The 23,334-nt window shown below is 42.2% G+C and overlaps 1 protein-coding gene across 1 annotated transcript in view; it reads left to right on the plus strand.

Moving 5' to 3' along the window:
* Positions 1 to 23,106, plus strand: part of LOC134225916 (uncharacterized) — a 70,988-nt gene extending 47,882 nt beyond the window's left edge. The window contains exon 3 of the mRNA XM_062706356.1: positions 21,524 to 23,106. Coding sequence (XP_062562340.1) covers positions 21,524 to 22,683 — 1,160 coding nt within the window. The 3' untranslated portion in view covers positions 22,684 to 23,106. The remainder of the gene's footprint in view (positions 1 to 21,523) is intronic.
* The last annotated feature ends 228 nt before the right edge of the window (positions 23,107 to 23,334 follow it).

Genomic DNA, 23,334 nt, shown 5'->3' on the forward strand with positions numbered 1-23,334 from the left:
GTGCTTCCATCCGCTATGCCTCGACAACTATTCACTGGGAATTTCGTGTCTTTCTGTGGGCGAAGGGAGCGCGTTTTCTGGTCCATCAACAACATCAATTTACTCTTCATTTTGACTGATTTCAGATTTATTTTGGGCTTGATCATCCTGGGGGGCTAATTCATCGACGGCGTTCTCGTTTTCGAAGCTTGGCTGGTTGTATTCCCCCTCTTGCTCGAGGGAAAGATGAACAGTCAAAGGCACATCTTCTTCCTGCTTCACCTTGATTCATCGAGCTTGACGTCTCGAGCAATTGTAGGTTTTCGAATCACGGGGTCCAACACACGGTGTCCATTGGGAGCATACCCAATGTCTTTTCTGCTTCAAGATCCAAACGAAACTCGTACAGCCGAACCCACGAATTTTCTCCAGATCCGGTGTACGACCGAACCACATCTCAGCAGGGGTGACAACAGAAGGCAGCGCGCTTGTTGGACTTCGGTTCATTAAGTAAACGCACACCAGAGCTTCTTCTGACCACAAACGCTTCGGTGCCTTCGATTGAATGAGCACGGAGCGAACTTTCTCAATCAAGGTTCGGTTGAACCTCTCCGCTACACCATTTTGTTGGGGACTATAAGCAACCGTTGCCTCCAGTTGGATCCCTTTTTGCTTGTTGTACACCATTTGATTTGCAGAACAGTACTTCGTTCCTTGATCACAGTCATCATCGAAATGGACTTCCCGAACATGGCCGTAACACTCGCTTCGAATTCTTTAAATTTCTCGAACACGCCAGACTTTATTTTCAACAAGTAAATCATGGAGAAATGAGTGTAGTCATCGATGAAACTCACAAAGTATCGAGAACCATCCCATGCTGGTGGATCAATGGGTCCGCACCGCATACATCCGAGTGGATACGCTCCAACGGCCGGTTGGCCCTAATTCTCGTTTCATTAAACGGTTCTCGGCATTGCTTAGCTTGTACGCAGGTGTTACAAAAATCGATCTTACTTGATTTTTCATTCATGCCTTTCAGCATACCTTTCCTGGCCAAGATGTCCAATCCATGTTGGCCAATATGCCCGGTGCCATAAGTTTTCCTTTTCCAATTCCTACCTCACTATGGTTTGCTTGGACTTCTTGAAACGACAGCTCGAGTTCATATAAATTACCACGGAGGTGTCTAGTTTCCAACAGTTTTCCGTCCTTCTTCAACACTGCTACGTTCTCGGAAAAAAGCACATCTATACCTGCATTTGTCATTTTCTTGACCGACATGAGATTTTCACGTAATTCAGGGACGTAAAGCCGGTTTTGATGTTGAACGGTACGCCTTTGTTGCTGATTGCGTTAATTTCACCAATTTGATCAGCGATCATTGCTTCTCCTTCCTTGGCAACCTTGATCTCCACAGGATTTGGAAAATTTTTCAGACTAGTGAATACGGTCCTGTCGCATACCAAGTGGTCACTGCACCCGGAATCGAGCTTGAATACGATGCGTCAAGGCCTCTTCTCCGCAACATTGGCATTGGCCAAGAAACGCACGGCACTCTTCTTCGCTGTATTGGCTTCCCGTTGGCGGCAATCTTTCTTCATATGTCCCCGGCGACCACATCGATGGCACTTTCCGAGGAATTTTGAGAACTTCTTCTTCGAGTCAATGGTAAAAGCTGCAGACTTGTCTTCAACGGAATCACCTTGCCGATCGGATCGTTTGCTTTCCTCGGCCAACAGATGTTGCTTGACGAGATCCAAGTTTAATACTTCTTCCGCTACATTCTCCAAGGCCGTGACTAGAGGGTTAAAAGAGCCTGGCAACGTTAAAAATAGTTGCGATACCAGATCACTTGCAGCCAACGTCGGCCCGGGGTTTTCAATCTTCTTACCAGTCCATCAATTTCCAACAGCTGTGTCCTCATATCGGCGCCTTCCTCTATCCTTAAACGAGCCAACTGCTTCCGAATGATTGTTTGGTTTGCCACGGATTTCTTTGCATATGTCGTCTCTAAGCTGGCCCACATATCCTTAGTGGCCGTCTTCTCTCGAATGATTTCGAGGCAGTCGTCCGATAGACACCCCACCAGCAACGCTTTTGCAATCCGGTCTTTCTCCTCGAACTTGGCCGTAGCCACTCCGGTCAAAACATTCGCAATGCCTTTCGCTTCGAGGTATACCTTCACTCGATAGCTCCAGTTCTGGACATCTGTTCCACTTCCTCGTAATAACGAGATGTTGCAGGTCACGTCTTTCGCGGTGGTTCCCATAACCTCTTGAGAGACGAGTCGGAACTCCGAATGAAGTCAGGATTTTTAACGGAATAAAAGTTTATTAAGCGAAACGTTCTTAACAGTACGGTGTTCAATGTAGGAATGAGCGTGGAAATTATTTTTCTTAACAAGCTTCTTGTGTTGCTTTGTAGCTCCCATAACAACACAAAAAATCGATTTTCGATAAAGTTTCTAACACGCGGTTTTTGGAATTTACGATTCCAGTGTACTTCGAGTTTTCGTCTTATTAGTGCGGAACCCACACTCCACTCCAAAGCACATGTGTCTAGACGATCGTGCACTTAACCTCAACCGATTTTCTCTCAAATCTCAACTGGTTGCATTCGTCAGGGAATTTTCATTGTATCCCATTAAAACTTGCATTCTGGGCGGTCAAAGCATTTTAAAGCTATACCAAAAATACGAATTTCATAATACGCGGTAAAACTTATTCTCTTGCACTCAGGCCGATGACATACGGACGCGTGGGCGTGCGCAAACGCGTCAAAGACAAAAAAAAATCTCTTGTTGATATCCGCATCGCGACGCGTCAGCATGTCATCGGCCTTACACTGGAGTCGCTTATACGCGGATTTGTACCGACTAGTTTTACGTAGATTTTGGGATTTACGCCAGTTTTTTATCGAGCTTTTTTTTAACGCAAAACGGCAAAACAGATTTTCTATGGACTCGTTTCTTGCGCGGTTTTTGGGATTTACGCGGAACATATGCCTCGAGTTAAAACTGATTTGTGTATTCTGATCCAGTAAAAAATATGATGTTGCAATTTATTTCTTATTTCGATTCAGGAGGAACTGCGTCCTTTCATAACTCACTGTAACAAATTCATCTAATCTCGAAACAGAGGTTTGCCCGACACGAGTAAAGTAATTGATTTATAACGGTGTTAGGTCATTAGGCCCAATAACCATCAGATCGAACGGTCATTAGGACGAATGAAAAGTAAAATATGGGAAATGAGATAAGAAAGTCATTTCTTAATTTTTCCCTCTTTCCTTTCATCTTTCTTAGTTCTTTTATCGAATTGTGGTTAGAAAATAGTTTTTGTTTCCAATATTTTTGACAATGGTTCCCATGAATGTTGTTGTGAAAATCGCGGACTATTATTTAATTTTACGATCAACACTGTCTATTTTGTTCTCCAGGGGTGTTATCGTCCGGATTAAACGCATTGAAATTTGCTTCTTAGACCATCGGAACTGAGCTGACGTCGCACGTAGGTATGCTGGTTGTTATCAACTCTTACCACTCGGTTCAACGATGGATAGGCTCTTCATCTTTCCGCTCTGTTACTTCTCCAGGCTATTCGTTCCAACTATTCGCTATCTAGTCCTTTGAACTGCCATAGATCAATTTTCGCCGTAAATTAGTTAACTACACAGATAAAAATATTTTAAAATTTTTGAAATATTTTCATGCACGTATTTGGAGCGTGCAAATTAACGAAATATTTTACTGACTGTTATTTTTAGTTGAAATAAATTCCGATCGTGCTAGCTTGTTAAATTTAATCAAATTTAATTAAATATTGAATGCACATTCGTTTGTTGAGAATAGCTGCGTTGTTACATTTTTTTGTTTTGATTTTCAATACCTTTTACTATCTATTTTTTTTGACTCGCGTCGTTTCTGCCATTTGGCGATCCAAAATTTCTCGTTTCTTCGTTTGTTCGTGCCTGAGCCTATAACAGAAATTAAGACTCCACTCCGTTCAAAGGGAGCAGAATCGTGTAACTCCTGTATTCTCCTCTGCTACAATATTAGCTGCGAGACAATAATAAAACCATTCATAATTTTGTGTTTAGCACACCATATTGACTAATATATTAAACAATCCGCAGACCTTTCTGTCCGTTTCTGCATCTATTTGTTCAAAAATTATTCAAGCTTCATTGGGTTGGATTTTAGGACCTCTCTGGTGAACCAGTCTAGAAAAATCGAGTTTCTAACCTTCCGGGACCCGCACCATTGTAAAAAGTACAACACCTTCGAAAAAGCACGCTAAAAGCAGCGAGACTGCATGAGTGGTCCAGGAGCATCCGAGTCCAGAAATATTAAGGAATCTGGTCCTATGCCCTCCATAGCCGTGCGGCTACACAGCAAGACCATGCTGAGGGTGGCTGGGTTCGATTCCCGGTGCCGGTCTAGGCAATTTTCGACAATTGTCGAAATAGTCTCGACTCCCCTGGGCATAAAAGTATTATCGCGTTAGCCTCATGATATACGAATACAAAAATGGTAACATGGCTTAGAAACCTCACAGTTAATAACTGTGGAAGTACTTAATGAACACTAAGCTGCGAGGCGGCTCTTTTCCCAGTGTGGAGATGTAATGCCAAGAAGAAGAAGAAAATCCTCTGGGTTTCTAAATAGCCTACAGAGTTTATATTTTTGCTCTTCAAGATTATCTTCAACGCCATCTGAACAATATTTTTAGAACACATCACATCGATGTCACTTCAAGTGTATAGAATTAAAGGGGAAGGTCTCCCACTTTGGTTTCAGACTACGTGTTTTATCATTTGGTAAAATAATGTAGGCTAGATGTACCAGTTGTGGCTATAGCACCAGTTGTCGCACTAGTGCTTTATATGCCAAATGGCCGATCAAATCACCGCAAACCAAGTTCATATCGATAAAGCATATTCATATGATACGATAACACCTTTGATCTCTTCCAAAACAAGCAAAGCATAATTGTTAAAATTGATTTTGCTTAATTTTTGACATCCTTTGCACCAGTTGTCGCACTAGTGGTCCCTATTTGGCCAGTCTCATAAGAAAACAATGGGATTTGCCAAATAAGGAACCAAAATTAAGAATAGTGCCACAACTGGTGCATGCGTTCCTATTATGGATTAATTAATGTTGAGGCTAATAACAAATTTTATTGTGGTTTTCACAGCTGTTCTAAGAAGCAGGAAGCAAAACCTTTCCCTTGATGTATAAAGTTCATCCACATGCCTCTTACTTATTTTTTAAAAAATAGTTGTTCTTAAGTATGGCGACAATTGGTACACCCACCCTATTTAAATGCAAAACGTAATGTAATGAATTTCCAGTAAAACTGAAATATATGAACTTTGACATCAACACACTACATATCTAGTGATAAAGCCTGTAGATTGACTAGACTGTTAGTAATGAATGCAGCACATTGTACCACATTATTTTTTCATTTTCTTTATTTTTTTCTATTGATCAATTCATCATTGGATTAAAAACGAAAGTGTTGATTTTTTTCATAGAAATGTTCTACTAAGGCCATTGTTTTTGTTTGTCACGGTTTTGCTTTTGCAGTCGCGGGTTTCATTTTGTTAGTCGGGGATTTCACGGATTAGAATTTCCTCAGTTTGTAACAGCCATGCATTTCTCATTTCTCTCACATAACACTTTTCCTATTTCCTATTCTTCCTTTGACATTTCTTACTACATACTACTCACTTCTCACGTTTTACTTCTCATCACTTAATACTCATTTCTTACTTCACACTTCTCACGTTTTAATTGTCACAGTTCACTTTTCACTCTGCACTTCTCTCTTCTTAATCCTCACTTCTCATTTCTCACTTTTCACTTTTAACTTCTTACTATTCACAACTCATTTCGCACCTCTCACTACTTATTACTCAATTCTCATTTCACACTGCTCACGTGTTACTTGTTACATTTTACTTCTCACATCTCACTTTATAATTCTCACTCTTCACTTCTCTTTTGTCACACCTCACTTCTCATTTCCCACTTCTCACTTGTAACTCATCACTCACTACTCATTTCTTGCTTTTTACGTTTTATTTCTCACTTCTCACTATGTACTCACTTCTCACTTCTCACAACTCACTACTCATTTTTCACTCATCACTACTTACTACTCATTTCTCACTCCACACTTCTCACTCTTCACTTCTTTCTTGTCATTCATCATTTTTCATTTCTCACTTCTCACCACTCACTAGTCATTTCTCGCTTCTCACTTCTCACGTTTTACTTCTCACGTTTTACATCTCACATCTCACTACCCACTTCTCACATCTCACTTTATAATTCTCGTTTCCCATTTCTCACTTCTCGTTTCTCAATTTTCACTTCTCACATCTCACTTCTCTCTTATCAATTCTTATTTCTCATTTCTTATTTTTCACTTCTCACTGCTTATTTCTTACTTGTCATTCGGCGTAATGATCTTCGGTCTGGCGTCATTTATAACAGATAGTGTTATTATGTAATATGTTTTGTCTTTCTCGTACTCTAAGTACAAGTAAAGGCTATATATTCGCTCCAAAAACAAACTTTTTATCGGAAGCCCGGAGACCCATAGTGTTATATATCAATCGACTCAGTTCGACGAATTGAGGTGATGTCTGTGTGTATGTATGTGTGTGTGCGCAAAAAGTCTAGCTCATTTTTTTGTACTTACCCTTAACCGATTTCCTCGCAACAGGTTGCATTCGACGGGGAAACTTGTCCCATTGTTTCCTATTGAAAATTGGCCGGATCGGACTATGGGCTTGGAAGTTATGGCCAAAATACTATTTATTGTAGAAAAAGCGTGCAAAAAAGTCTAGCTCTCTTTTCATGCACTTACCCTTAACCGACTTACTCGCAACAGGTTGCATTCGACGCAGAATTCTGTCCCATTGTTTCCTATTGAAAATTGGCCGGATCGGACTATGGGCTTAGAAGTTATGGCCAATTTTTATAACACTCGAAAAAGGCTCCATCACCACTAGGAGGATTAATCTTTTTTTTACGCAAAGGGGCGTAAGCGACAAAAACCTAGTTTTGAGAAAAATGGGTGCAAATTTTCATACAAATTATATGAACGTTAAAAAAAATTGCTAATTCTCTATGATTTTTCACATTTGTTCTAAACATCGTACAAGCTACATATATCAGCATATTGCCGCAAAGCTCTAGAACCAAAGCATTTTTTGCTGTAGTCAACTCAATTTTAACCAAAATGTCACTTACACCCCTCTGTTTCTAATCCCCTCAAATTTAATATTTAATCAAAATTAATGACAGTAACTAAATGATATCAACAGTTGTTATTCATATCTGACGTTCAGAGTTGTGCTACACTTTTGGCAAAAATCTGCCCTACTCTATCCACTGTTAACGATTATATGTAAAATTCATTCAGTGAGTCAAAGCGTAATTGTCGATGTAAAACGCAAGTAACAAGCAGAAAAATAGAATAGCGCTTGCGTAGCTCCGGCGTGCACTTACTGAACGAATTTTATATTCAGTAATATCCCAACTTTATAGTGCTGATAACCATTTATGGTGGGGTGCAGTTGGCGGCAGTGGTGGAAATCTGCGAATCTTACTCACAAAACAAGAAGTAGGCAATGCAAAAGACTCGCGAACATTTGTTTTGCCTTTTTCTTGCCTACCTACTACTCGCAAAGAAAACAAAAAAACGTACCCCGAAAAATGTTCGTGAAGCTTCGCGAGTCATTCGGGTTAATTTGCTAAAAGTCATAAAACAACCTCGGAACTTATTTCTCACTGATGTTCGAGCAAGAACACAATTGTTTATTGTTATTGTGTTAATCCGTCTAAGACGAATTAAGTACTGTCCATTTAATTCCACTAGTTAATTTTCGTTATCTTTGCAGATACGTATTTCGACCACAACTGTGTGGTCGTCTTCAGTGTCTTGTACTCGACTCGACTGTACCCGAGTACAAGACACTGAAGACGACCACACAGTTGTGGTCGAAATACGTATCTGCAAAGATAACGAAAATTAACTAGTGGAATTAAATGGACAGTACTTAATTCGTCTTAGACGGTTTAATACATTCCACTAAAAGAGCTTAATATATTTTTCTGATTGTGTTAATGTCAAGTCAAATCTATCCATTGTATTCGAAGTAATCACAAAAACTCGCGACCGTGTTTTTACTCCCGAGCAAAATACAGCCCGGATTTTTGTTTTTGCTCTGCCCGTACTCGCGAACAAAGCAAGCGCCAGAAAAATGCAGGCAGTAGGTTCGCGCGAGTATGGCTTTTTTGGTAGGCCCAATTACACTCTTTTCTTACTCGTGAAGCGAGTATTTCCACCACTGGTTGGCGGAGGGTACGTGGAGGAGGCGAATGAACCACGAGTTGCTTCAGCTGTTGGGAGAGCCATCCATCGTTCACACCAAAACGGAAGACTGCAGTGGGCCGGGCACATAGCCAGAATGTTGGACAGTAATCCGGTAAAAATGGTTCTCGACAATGATCCGATGGGAACAAGAAGGCGAGGTGCACAGCGAGCAAAGTTAATTGATTAGGTGGAGGACGATTTGCGGACCCTCCGCAGACTGCGTGATTGGCGACGTGCAGCTATGGACCGAGCTGCACAGGCCGCTCCGGCCTTAGTCTGCTAATCTATATAATAAAAATCCCGATTTTATCAACACCCTGATGAATTTTCTAGTAATAAAATCGGGACGTGATAAAATGGGGTCAGATACTGTAATAGTTAAAAATGGAGGAAAATAAAAGGGAAGTTGCCAAAAGTGTAGAACAACTCTGGTAGCGTTGTTGTAAGTTTGTTTTAATTTGTTTTGTCGTCCTGGTCGGGAAATCACCAAGCTCATCCGTTCTGAAAAGCAGCATTTTTTAAAGGATAAATATGAGCACAATGAGATTGAAAACCTGAACAGTTAATCATATTTAGGAATTGGAAAAATCAGCAAAAGTTTCTATTTTAGTTTTTTTTTACTTGTTTCAAAGACAATATGGTCAAATTTTTAATATTCAAATATGTTTGAAAAACATTAAACAAATCTTATATAATCTTGTAAAAATCATTCTTTGTTTTCTTGAATGAAAAGTATTAAAAGTCTTTTCCAAGGCCACCGCACCGTCATAAAATTCCAAGTAGGAATAGAATATGCAAAACAAACTAAAAGAAGAGAATGGAAAAACCTAAGGCCGTATAAGACAAATACTTTTTCCAAAATATATTTTTCCGAATTCGTAAATGAAGCAGTGGAATTGATTTGAAGAGTCGAGAATTTCGCTATTTGATTTCGAGAATAGTCGCTGTTTGATTTCTTTTGATCAAAATAGTTTGAAATCCTTTCTCAGATTATTGATGATCAAGATATCAAGATTCGACCATGTGAATTCTTTCGCGCTGGTGGCCATTTTAGATTTGAAACGGCGCCTCGTTCGCGACAACATTGACTGTCCCAGCCAGCCAGCCAGTTCGTATCTTTGGCGCTGCGGTGGCCCTGAGGGAGCGCAACCAGTCAGTGCCTCGGACTCAGTGCTTCCACATGCGCGCGCTCGATGGCAGCTTCTGTATATGAGCTTCGACTGGCGGCTGTTGTTGGCCTAAGTTGAGAGGGCAGACGCGCGGTGAGGGTCACCCGCACCGTTTGCTCAGCCACGAGGGCCGGCTGGTCGGTTCGGATAATGATGATGGCAGCAGCCTCGAGCGCGGTCGATGGATGCGCTAGAGAGCGTAACGCGAAGTGCGGTGTGCTGGCTGGTGGCCGCCGCGAGGGGGAACGAGGCTCTCGCGGGGAATACCACTCGGCGGAACAGCGACAAGGTAACCACAGGCGGGTGACTGATGGTGGGAGCGGGGGTGCAACAAGCTCCGAGCGATAACGTGGCCGCTTTTTGTGCCGCATGCTGCTCTACTCTATATCAGTTCACGGACAAAGGCAATCGTGTGCGAGTTCCGCCTTTGTCGTGTAAAACTGCGGACAGGCCTCTCCCCGATTGTATCCCGTGGTGATTCAACTGCCCCCGGTTTGTCCTCGAGTAACTGGGCTAGTCCAGCTCCAGTATCCTGCCTTTCAGCAACAGGACTGCACCCTTACCCCCAAATGAACCATTTCATCATTCCCCGGTGCGTGTGGCAACGAAAATCGATCGAATTGAGCCCCAGCAGCGGCAGCATTGGATTTGGAAACCTTTTCCTCTCGTTGCCCCGATCAAGGTCCACACATGGCCGAATCCAATGGTGATGATGATGATGACGATGATGACGATGGCTGTTCTGCGCTAAATAGTAATATTGTTTACAGCTGGAACCATGGGCCACGTCGCCCTCGTCATCATCGCCAGCGTCGCACAATGATACAATTTGTTGGGAGAGGGATCCAGCATATTGTTTGTAATATTTGATGGCTTATTTTAACCTGGACTCCAGTAGGGTTCGTACAGTTTATAATCTTATAAATAATAAAATTATATGCACACAGTGTACAAATACAAATTAGGGTGTGTGTAGGTAGCAAGGATGTTATCGATCATTTAGTCATTTGCGTTCGTTCATTTAGTAGTTTTTCAATAACTCATTCCAAAAGCTGAATTTTGAAATGTGCAATGGTGTTACTTCTAGTGCGAAGATTTTTCTACAACTCTGCCTAATTATTCTTTGATAGAATTTAACTAATAACGTTATAGCGCTAGTTGAAGTAGCTTGAACTCAATGATTGGAATCTTGTTATCATTTAGCTTAAGTTGTGCAGAGTTGTAGATAAATCTTCGCACTAGAAGTCCACCATACAACACATTTTGAAATTCAGCTTTTGTAATGAGTTATTGACAAACTACTAAATGATCGAGCCCAAATTACTTAATGGTTGATAACAACCTTGGTAGGTAGGCTTATTTTGTAAACGAACATAAAACGGTCCGCATTTGTGTTGTCGTTTGTGACCACAATCAATACATTAAGACAGAAGATATGACTTTTCTTATAATTATGGCCCATGGATGGTCCACAGTGCGTCAGAGGCGTCCACCCGTGTGTTTGTGTCACGCTGTATGGCATCACCTCGACGGCGGGCGGCGACGTCGTTGTCGGTGGCAGCAGCTGAGTGTACAAACTTCAGGCCCACAACCTCTCGTGATGTGTAGCGTGTAGGCAGCTAGTAGCTTGCCAGCTAGCGGGTTTATGTCCTTCAACCATATCGCTCGGACGCTAAACTGGCTGCCGCAACGGAGCACAGCAGCATGGTGTAAAGGCCACGAATTGATTAGGAAAAAATGACATCTTCTGGAAACCGGGTGGTGAACTGTGAAGATGGCATTTTTCGGAATCGACATAGGTAGTTGCGGGTGACGGATCCTATGGTTGTAGGTGTTCCTATACGGGGTTGCTGTTTCTGAGCTCAAGCTCACGGAATCAGGCAAATGGTTGAATAGATTTTAAATGTAACATGAGGCATCATGAGTATGGCAGCCTTCACTTTTGCCTTAGCAAATCTCTGTACCTATGATTTGGGTTGAATTGTATTAGGTATGGCTGGATATGTTACATTTTTGGTCCAAATGAGCTTTTTGTATATTCTGAATCCTCATAATCGAAACGTATTCTGGCAAAAATACGAATATTTTTTTTCGGTTGATTTTGTTTGAGAAACTACATATGTACACGTAGTTTGAAGAGTCATCCCGAATAGAAGCTGTGATATTGACAACAAAATATGATACCCTAGTAATATTTTGGTTTTATTCTGGTTTTATCATACTTTTGTAGATTAAATTATGGTTTTGTCAAAAACTGTTGATCTGTTCAAAAAAAGTTTTTTGTTGTTTTCTCAGAATAGCGTGAAATGGATATATGCAGTTTCCCATACAAATGATACCATACCGTTTTGCAAGATTTTCTTACAATATCTGTGTAAGAAGCTATCGTTTTTTTGTATAAGAATCTGATAATTTTGCATATGCCCAATTTTTTTACAGGTTCGTTAGAAAATCTGACATCCACTGGTTGGGTGTAGTAAACTTGTAGGTCTATGTTTTTTCTGTGTCCAGTTAAGTACGATACGCTGTCTATTTTACAGTTAATGACAAACTTTGGTATCTACCAAGATTAAATTTAAATAGTGCAGTGGTTCTGTTCCTTGTTCATGCGTGGTATTGTAGTAGTAGTTTTTTGGCTGGAAGTTACGGCGACTGTTTTGATAAATAATAGTGCATAGATAATCAAATTAAGTGCTACTTCAATACCGGCGCGCGTAGACCTACCCCGAGCATCGTCCTGGTCTCGTGTCCTACTACCTGTATAATGCGCATTTTATAGAAAACCATTTTGGTACTACGGGGAACTCTGTTCGATCGGAGCGTTTTGCTGAGTTCAAAGTACATACGATTTCCAGCCACGATGCGTTCGATTCGCTTTGCTCTCTTCTTCAGTCTGATGTAGGCTTCTTCCATCTTCCCAAAGTTACATACGTGCCATAATATCAATCGGCGAAATCAAACAACTGATCCGACTTCGTAAAAATCGTACCACTCGTGCCAATGCCTGCCCTTCGTATTACTCCCTCTAACGGGATGTTAAGTAGGAGGCACGGACGACCACCACCTTGCTGTAACCCTTAGCGCGAAATACAGCACCAATCTCTTTTCTTCTTTTTGCTATCATACGTGCTCACTGCTTAAAAAATCACAAAAATTAAAAACAAACCGAATTTCTTTTCATTGCTTTGTTTTTTATGGGATGGTAATGGGAGCTATGAGATGAAGTGCCGAACGGTTCCCCTTTATGTATATGTGATTCTTTCCAGCATTCCATATCAATCAGCTTCACTTAACTAGAAGATCTCCATTCGTGCATCCAGAGTGAGTACCTGCAACTTCTTCCGGAATAATCAAATCTTCCAGATCATCGATCTCAATCCTCTGGCGCGACAGCAAGTTCTTCTTCTGTTCTTCTGCAAACAATCCTTTTCGGAAGATGTTTTTCATCGTGGTTGTTGATTTGTGTATTTGACAATGTGCTTTCTAAATCACATTCGAAGCAAAGTACAACTTGCATGTCTTGCACGCTCCTTAATTATTTTCGGTACAGATGAGCAATAAGTATCGAACACAATGTTGTCGAAATGAATTGTGTTTGGAAGAACTTTGCTTAGATCCATTCAATTGATGACAAACAAAGATTGTTTCCCAGATTTCCCGAACTTGGAGCTTTCAATCCAAAATCTGTTTGGGACAAAGGAATCAGTGATGGGATGAAGCGATTAGGCAAAACGGTCAGAAGACTGCTGCACTTTTCGTTAAGTCACTTGATAACTTGTAGAAAGTTATCAAGTGCCATATTGAAACGTATTTCTATACTTTGTTCATATGTTATTTAATGCAATACACATATTTCTCAAACAGATTCGTCACACTTCATCACAAAATCGCACATACCTCCCCACCTGGAAAGCTACGTCATTTGTGGACGCTTCCTAACTACCCAGTGCAGCGCTCTAGCCAGTGCATCACCACCGTATTTAAATAATTCTTCTGGTATCCCATGTTTGGACACTACTGTGTGGCAGTCTGTGCCTATAGCAGCGGTTGCGGTGCTTCCAATGATCATCTTCAAGAGAAACTGTGACTAGCTGCTCTTCTGTTGGAAGTGCCACTTCCAGTTGCTGCGCATGGGCCTAGCCAGGATTTTGAGAAGGGGGGGGGCAACTTTTTTGGTCTCCTAAATCGTAGTTTTATAGTAGTTTTATAAAAACACATGAAACCAAATCCAAACCAAATCGAAACGATAATGATTAAAACAATAATGGATTTGAAAATGCGTGATTTATTGCTCATCAGATATTTTTTAAATAAAGTGAGAAAAATATTAACAAACTTAGTATTCAAAAAGAATATAAAATCGGCCATAACAATTATTATAAAAATCCTGCATTCTTCCATAAGTTTAAGAAAACTAAAACCATACATCTGAATTTCAAAACAAATCCTCTCTGAAATAATATTTATTATAAAATAGGCAGAAAAATCAATATGCAAGCTTTCTCCAGGAATTCCTTCGACAATTGCTCCTGGCATTCTATCCGAAATTCTATCAGGGATTCATTGGGAATGCCTCCAGCAACTTCTTCGGCAGTGTCTTCAGGAATTCCACCATAAATTTAGCCGGGAATTGATCTGAAAATTCCACCATTATTTACTCCATGAAAATCTTCACAAACTTCTTTATAAGTTCTGCAGAATTCCCTGCAATAATTCAAATAATTTCGTGCTTTTTCCAATAATTTTTAAAAATAACAATATTCCGTGGAAATTCCGCAGAATTGCCAGTAAACATTCCTGAGAATTTCACGAAAAATCTTCGAATCTCTTGTGTAAATTCCATAAAATTTTCATGAATTGTTTCAAATAATTTCTTGTGAAAATTTCAAAGAATTTCTCCAGGAATTCCACCGGAAATGTATACAGAAATTATACCGAAAATGAAATCAACAATGGAATTTTCGGAGGAGTTCCTAGATTATTTCGCAATGAAATCCTGAAACAATTCCGGTGGAAACTTCAAGATTTCCACTGGGAGATCCTCCAGGAGTTTCTCCGAAAATTCCTCCTGGAATTCTTCCAGGAGTTCTACCGGCATTTCCACCAAGAATTTCTCTAGGATTTCCTTCGAGAATTATTCCGGTAGTTCTATCGGCAGTTCTTCTGAAAATTCTTCCGGGAATTTCGGCAGAATGAATCGCCTGATTTGAGCGTAATTACAGCGGCACACTAGGAGTTAACTTTCTGAAATCAGTATGGCGAAAGGCATCTAAGGTTCGATTTCTTAAAATTAAGCAGCTTGATCGAAAAAATATTTGGTAGGCGTAGTAGCGGTCATCTTCCTACACTACTGGTACCTAATATTTTTTCGTGAAAAGTTCCTACTTTTGAGAAATCCTGCTTTAGATGCCATACACATTTTTGGCGGTTAACTCATGCTGGCTATTTTGCGCATATACTATAGCGCATGGATGTGGAAGCGGCGAGTAGAAAATCAGCCACTGCCAATAATTCATTGGAATTTATTTAGGCTTCTTCAGGAATTTATATAGATTTTCCACCAGAAGCTCCTCCGAGAATTTCTCTGCGAGCTCCTCAGGGAATTCTCCGAGAGGTCCTCTGATGATGATGATGGTCCAGCTACAAACCCCAACATAGGTTTCAGCTAGACGAGATTTGTCTATAAGATGAATTCTCTTGTTTCCGAGAATGCTTCTGGTAGTTTCTCCGGGGTTCCTTTGAGAATTCTCCCGGGAGTTTCTTCAGAAATTCTTCCAGAAAGATCCTTCGAGAGTTCCTTTCTTCAGAAATTAAGCTGGAAATTCCTCCCGAAGTTCTTCCGATAGTTTCTCTGGGAGCTCATCCGGAAGGTCCTCTAGGAATTCTTCTAGGAGTTCCTCCTGAAATTCGTCCGGGAGTTCTTACGGGAGCTCCTCCGGCAGTTCCTTCGGGAATTCCTCCGGGAGATTCACCAGCAGTTTCTACGAGAATCCCTCCGAGAGTTTCACCGGCAGTTTATCCGGGTGTTTCTCTGAAAAGGAACTCTCGGAGGAACTCCCAGAGTAATTTCCGGAGGATTTTCTATAGGAATTCTCGGAGAAATTATCAGAGGAATTCTCAGAGGAACTGCCGGTGGAACTTCTGGAGGAATTTATTGAAGAACTACAGGAAGAATTTCCGGAGGAAATCCTGGACGAACTCTCGTAAGAATTCTATGATGAACTCCCAAAGGAACTTCCGTAAGAATTCCAGGAGGAACTCCTGGAGGAATTCTTAAAAGAACCTCCAGGAGAAATTCCCGTAAGAACTCCCAGAGAAATTCTCCGAGGAACTTCTGGAGGAATTTGTAGATAAATGCCTAAAGAAATGCTAAATGAATTCCTGGAAGAAAGCCTGACTGAATACCCTAGAGGAAGAGAAAACAATATTTCTGAAGGAACTTCCGAAATCCCATTTCCCGTGAAATTCCTGCCAAATATCGTCCAGGAGTTCCCTGTGAAGTTCCTGGAGGTATTACCGGAGAATTTCTTGGAAAAACTTCTGGAAGAACTCCCGGAGGAACTCCCTCATGGAAGTCCTGAAATAATTCTTAGAGAAGTTCCTACAGGAATTTCCGAAAAAAATATCTGAAGGAATTCCCAGAAATTTACCAGGAGGAATTAATGCAGAAATTCCCAGATGAAATACTGAAAGTATTCCCAGATGAATTGCTGAAGAAAATCCCTGCGGATTGTTCCGGAGAAATTCCTGGAGAAGTACCTGAAGAAACTCCCGAAAAAATACCTGTAAGAATTTCTGGGGAAACACTTGGACGAATTCCAGGAGAAATTCATGAAGATATTTCTAGAGGATTTCTTGAAGGATATTCTGAAGTAATTGCGAAAAGAATTCCAGATTGGAATGCTAGATGATATCGCTATTGCATGTTTGGAGGTTTTCCCAGAAAATTTCCTGGAAGTAATCCCGGAGGAACTAAAGGAAGAGTTCCGATAGGAATGCCCGGAGAACTTCCTAGAAGAATTTCCGAAGGAATTTCTTATAGATTTACAAGTGACATTATGGAGCTAAATCGGAGGATTTCCGTCATAAATTTTTGAAGAAACTTCTGGTAAAATTTTGGGAAGAAATTCCGTATGTATTCCTGACGGAACTCTCGAATGCTTGCCTGAAGGAAATGCCGGATTCTTCCTGAAGAGAGAGTAGCCGAAGAAATATCTAGAAGTAAATCTTGGAGAAAAGAAAAGAAATCTTCAAGGAATTTCCTCGTGAATTTCCTAAAAAAAATTAGTGGGGGGTTTCTAGATAAGGAGGAATTACAATTACATGAGAAGGATTTTCGAACGATTTTCAAAGGAATTTGTGGATAACTTTCCGGAGGAATTCAGAAGTTCCCAGAGGAGCTTCTAGAAGGATTTCAAGGAGAATTTTTGAGCCCGGAATGTTTCGAGTTGTTTCGAACTTTCATATATTATGTATCCTGGATACCCTAATAAGTTTTGGGAATCTTTCGAATTTCAACCACCTATTTCTGTATATTGTATATTGGATCGTAAAGTGCACATGTTTGAGGGAATTCATTTCAGTACCCGTTCAATCTTTCCACAATTTAGGGGGAGCGACGGCCACACCCCTGCCCCCCCTTGGCTACGCCCTTGCTGCTGCGCGTAGTCTTGGGCTAGTCTACCGTCTTGTTCGACTTCGAGAGTTTTTAGTGCAGGCATACTGCAACGAGGTAGTGGTCGGATTCAATTTTCCCACTGCGGTAAGTGCGGACGTTCGTGATATCGGTGTAGCATTAGGCGTCGATTAGCTAGAACGTGGCCGATTCGGTTTTCCTTTTATTTATTAGGTGATCTCCATGTGGCCTTGTGAATATTCTTACGGAGGAGAAAGTGTTTCGGACAACCTTTCCTATGAAGGCTGCGAAGTTTATGCATCGTTAGCCATTGTCATTTGATACGATTGCTCCCTTTCTTCCTGAGCGTTCATGTCGACTATGACGATTTTGACGTCCAGCAGAGACCACCAAATGTCAACACAAGATGTGCTTATTTCTCGTCGTCGCGGCACACTTCGTGTGAGCAGTGCACGTTGATGATGCTGTAATAGTTGAAAAAAAAAACGGCTTTTGATCCTCAGCTTGTACGTCCTTGCGGCGTTGATTGGCTCCGTCCAATCACGGGTTGGCGCATTTTGCCCAGCACTATGAAGCCGGTTCACAGCTCGTTGGTGGTTCAGCACCGCACTCTAGTTCAATTTCCGTGCGTTTGTTTTGCTTTCGTCAACTGCTGTCCCAAAATTGTATTCTAATGTTTTTTTTATACATTTCTCCTTTTAATTCACCAACTTTTTGTATATGCAAACCTTGCGGATCCCAAAATGATTCGATTAGGAAAAAAATCTTGCAAATCGGTCATCCCGTTCGTGAGTAAAATCATCAGGAAGGAAATCTGAATTCAAAGACTGGCGAAAGGCACCCAGCTTTGCCCGGGTGAACACAATGAGCTATTTGCAGCACCGCACTCTAGATCAAATTCCGTGCGATCATTTTGTTTTCCTCAACACTTACTTACTTATGGATCTTGTACACCTCCGGTGGTGCAAAGGGCCGACTTGAAAGATCTCCATCCTGAGCGTTGTTGTCCGGCTATCGCTTTAACCTGTTGCCAGGTTAGATTTCGGTCGACTTCTTTTATTTCTTTATTGAGGCTTCGCCGCCATGGGTCTGCATCTGCTGCGATGTCCCGCTGAATTCCAGTCTTGTTTCGTATCCGCTCCTACGTAGAGTGTGGCCGACCCAGCGCCACTTCCGATCCCGAATTTATGTTGCTTTCGGCCTCTGGTAACAACGATGATGGCACTCGTTGTTTGAGATCCAATTGTGAGGCCACCAGGCCCGAATTATATACCGCAGGCATCTGTCATTGAACACATGCAGCTGTTGAGTGTTCTCCACTGATACACACCATGTTTCGCTAGCGTATAACAGCACAGATTCACGTTAGAGTTGAGAATTCGAATTTTGGTGCGTTCACTTATCTGCCTGTTGTTTCCTGTTTCTTAAACTCGCAAAGGCAGCCCTTGCTTTCTTGATCCGTGCGCCTATGTCGATACTGGTACCGCCGTCTGACGCCATTTGGCTACCAAGATATTGGAAGCTTTCAACATTCTCCACTGGTTGCTCGGCTACTGTGAAACTGGAAGGGGTCACCGTGTTTACATCCAACGATTTGGTTTTGTTGACGTTGATTACTAAACCTGCCGAAGAGAAGCGCTTGGCAAGGTCGTTGAGCTTACTCTGCATATAAGAGCGCCGTTGAGCGAGGAATGCAACGTCATCATCCAATTTGAAGTCGTTTCGGTGCTCCATGGTTATAGGCTGCCATAACAGCCCGCGGTTTGGTTCACGGTCAAACGCACCTACCAGAATTTCGTCGATTACGATGAGGAACAGTAACGGTGATAGAATACATCCTTGCCACACACCAGCTACGACCCGGATAGGGTCGGACAACACCCCATTGTGCTACACTCTACATGTAAAGGCATCGTACTGTGCCTCGATGAGGCCGATGATTTTCTCAGGAACCCCCTTGCGTCTCACGGTGCCCCACATATACTCGTGTTTGAGACGGTCGAAAGCTTTTTCGTAGTCGATGAATACCAAGTAAAGGGACTCTTGGAATTCGTTGACCTGCTCCAGAATGATGCGGAGCGTGATAATATGGTCCACATAGGATCTTCCGGCACGGAATCCGGCCTGCTGTCGCCGGAGAGTCGCATCGATCTTCCCCTGAATCCGGGCTAGGATAATTTTGCATAAAACTTTGAGAACGGTACACACACAGCAACGAAATGCCTCGCCAGTTATCGCATACAGTCAGGTCACCCTTTTCGGGTACCTTCACTAAGAAACCTTGCATCCAGTCGACCGGGAAAGTTGCGGTGTCCCAGATATTACGAAATAAACGATGCAGTAGTTGAGCGGATGTCATGGGGTCAGCTTTGAGCATCTCGGCTGATATGCGATCGATCCCTGGGGCTTTATTTGATTTCATGATTTGAATGGCTGTTTGAATCTCTAGCAGTGATGGAGCTTCGGTATTGACGCGTGTTATACGTCGGATCCTAGGCAGATCATGCCGAGGTGGTGGTGGTATGGCTGGCACTTGAAAAAGTTGTTCGAAGTATCGTAGAGGAGGCGAATGTCTCCGGTTGCTGCGGCTCTCTCTCCTCCGTCGGCCAGAGAGTCTGTCCACGCTCGCTTGTCCCGTCGACTTGAGCGTTTTACTTCCTTCTCGAGAGCCGAGTATCGACGGCATTGAGTTGGCTGTAGAAGTTCTCTTTGTCTTGCCGATCGGCAGCATCGGTTGGCGCATAACATTAGATTATAGTAAGGTTTCGGACCCGTGTTTCTATCCACCGGTATAGCTTCCAGAGAATAGCATTTCATACTCAGCCGCTGGATGCCAGAACAGACGCTGTTGGAGCAGCACCTCCTTGGTGAACAGACGCTCGATCAGTCGGGTCAATTTTTCTTTGAAGTCCCATCCAACACCAGTACTAGGCTAGTGCGCTTTGAGCGGCATACGGTCGCTTTGATAGGGCCTGCTTGGGGACACATGTAGCTTTTTATAGAAGTTCAACCGGAGACCCCACAGGACGCACCCGCTCACTCTAGCTGATGTCACTGTTTTCCTCAACAGCTGACCTAAAATTGTATTATTCTATGGATTTTGTACCCAACACCAGCATCCGGCTTCTGGCAACGTTCTTCTCGTGTGTCACTCTCTGACACTCCTCATCGAACCAACCTGACCTGGGTATAGGGAGTGAGTGCTAGTAATGGACCCCGTGCGTATAATGGACCCCCTGAACAAAAACCGAGAGCTTACGCTTGAATCTACAATTTTCTGCAAACTTCCATAGGATAATATTGCTTCACTTATCAGGGTAGTAGTTCCATACAATTTTTTTGCACTGGGAAACTGAAATTTAGTTATATTAACTAATTTATTAATGTAAACGCGCTAGAGGGTGCATTACTAGCACAGAAGGGGGGGTCCATAATAGGCAACAGGAACATGTGGAAATGGAACATGTAAATCAAATGGGGGGACCATAATACGTATGTAAACAAACTCGATGTTGCGTATTATGGACCCGGGGGTGGCCATAATAGGCAACCTGACTACATAATTTTGAAATACATATTTTAGTAGTAAAAATGTATGTTTTACCAAGTGTTATGTACGAAACGCGATGCTGATACCTGTTGCTTGTCATCTAGTGCTGCAGCAATTTGTCATGAGTCTTACTCTAGCGAAGCGATTGAAGTAAGTTTCCGTCGTTAAGGGGTCCATTACTAGCACTCACTCCCTAAGAATAACAAGAATACTGTTATTCAAAAAAACTGGAATAAGGTAATGGTAGATGTGATTCCTTCTTGAGAAGTAGGCGTTTGTCCGTAATTATCGGATTCTCGAGCAAATTGCGTTATCTTTTTTGAATGTAGGCGTTCGACCGAACATTTTTTCTTACAACGAGTTTAATTCAATGAATTCAAAGGTATCGAACTGCCTGAGGTAGTTTGGAATGAAATTGAGGCTTATTTTATGACGGCATCTGGGGCATCTGTAGAGCCATTTGTACGTAAATTCCAACCCGATTCATATCTGACACCATTTTCATTTGAGGAACTATTCGGCCTTGTCAGGAAATGCAATTAAACCCAGAATGCTTGAATGTAAAGGCTCTAGCTCTGCTCGGTGTGTTGACGGATGCGGGAGGTTTCTGAGACCATGGATTGGATATCTCCGAGCAAACGCTTGTAGCATTTCTGCGGCCCTCGGTTCGATTTTGGTGGCCCGCGGCGTGTAAAACGCTTGTGCCATTTCTGCTTTTTTAAAACTGTTATTAAATTTTGATAGATTTTACTGATTGTAATCCTAATTTTTCTTCTTCTTCTCCTTATTCCAGCCATCCCGGACATCAGCTACTTCAGCGGAAAAATGGAACAGGATGACCTGGACGATGACTTCGATGATGATCAACCGTCCGATCTGTACCTCAATGGTGGCAGCCTTACAAACGGAGATATCTACCACCGGCATCCCAATCAGCACACCTATCAGCATCAAACCCTGACTGCGGCGCACATCGAGTTTCTCAAGTCAATGACCGGATTCCGGAAGAAGTGGACCCCCTTCGAGTTGCGTACTTGCATGGATATCCGACGTATCATCGGCAGTAAGGAGTATGACTCTTTGCGCAAAAACGACGGCATGCCACTGCCCAGTGCTAAGACACTACGAAAGTACAAACACACGGCCCATCTGGATGGGGTGGATGTGATGAGCCGCAAGAGAAGCTACCGCGAGATGGTTGAAGGTCTAGTCGCGAATGGTCACGATCCCGCCACTTTGAATGGAGGCATGTCCAACTATGGCGACGACGTGGACGACATCATGAACGCAGAAGAACCAGACGGTTATTTTGATATCAACAACCTCTCCGAAGAGCAAATTGATTTCCTGCAGTCGTTATCGGGCAACACGAAGGGTTTCTCGGACTACGAGCTCCAAAAAACCCTCGAACTCAAGAACGAGCTTGGCGGCAGCAACTACGAAATCCTCAGGAAACAAGAATGCCTCCACGTTCCAACGCTGGCGATGCTCAAAAAGTACGAACACGACAACGGTCTGGAAGACCTGTCAGCAATGGTAGGCGCGGAGGACGTCGACGATGACGACGACCAGGAACCGGAACAGGAACCAGAGCAGGACTACGACAACGAACTGGTAATGATGGAGCGATTCGGAGCGGACCTGAACGGTACTGGGGACGATTCTCACATGGGAGTCTTCGAGCATCATTCCATCTTCGACAAGGACGCTGCGGCATTCGATATGAGCAAGCTCTCGCAGCTACATGTCGAGTTCCTGAATACACTGCCCGAGAACCCGAAACGGTGGACGCAGCACATGATAAATTCTGCGCTCAGTATCAAGAACCAAATCGGCACCCGTGATTACGAGTTGTTGCGAAGGCAGGGTATCCCGCTGCCGGCGGCGCGAACGCTCCGAAGGCACAAAGACATCAAGAGTCGGATGAAGGAAGAATTTCCAGACATGGCGTAAGATTAGGCTGTAGGATTGTTTTCTTTTTATTTTATTTTCTAGTGAGGTACCTGTATTATAGCGTTAGTTACAAGTTAGTTGTGTGTGAATAGTAGGATGTTGTTTGTAAATAGGTCGACGCGAAGTCAGTTTAATATCGAGGAAATATATGTATGGCGCCAAAAATTATGCGAGAGCACAGTCAAAACTACACTAGAAGTTTTATCGGAATATTCGTTGTTTTGTAGAGTATGAAAAACTTTTCGAAAGAGGATCAGGAAATCCTGTCACGAATTCCATTTGAATAGCACAATGTGCGGTTTCTTTTTATTAACTACTTTACAAGTTCTCGAGAATCATGTACATTTTTTTGCTTATGCTAAGTAACATGAGATGTAAATATAATCACGTGCAAATGAAATAAACTAATCTATTTGAAAACTATTGGTCTGAAGCGTTTGTTGTTTGGGATAGAGCATGGGGATGATTGATTACTACTGGGTAACATTTGGGAGAACTTTCTTCGGAGGAGTGGAGGACTGTTGTCTTGTATCCCAACTACAAATAAGGGTGTAATACTAGATTAGCAACTTCCGCGCGACAACACTGCTGAACGCCGCGTACAAAATACTGTACCTAATTTTATGTTGTCGACCAACACCGTGGGGTAGT

The sequence above is a fragment of the Armigeres subalbatus genome, chromosome 3, assembly GCF_024139115.2.
Source record: "Armigeres subalbatus isolate Guangzhou_Male chromosome 3, GZ_Asu_2, whole genome shotgun sequence".
In the NCBI taxonomy this organism is placed as follows: Eukaryota; Metazoa; Arthropoda; class Insecta; order Diptera; family Culicidae; genus Armigeres; species Armigeres subalbatus.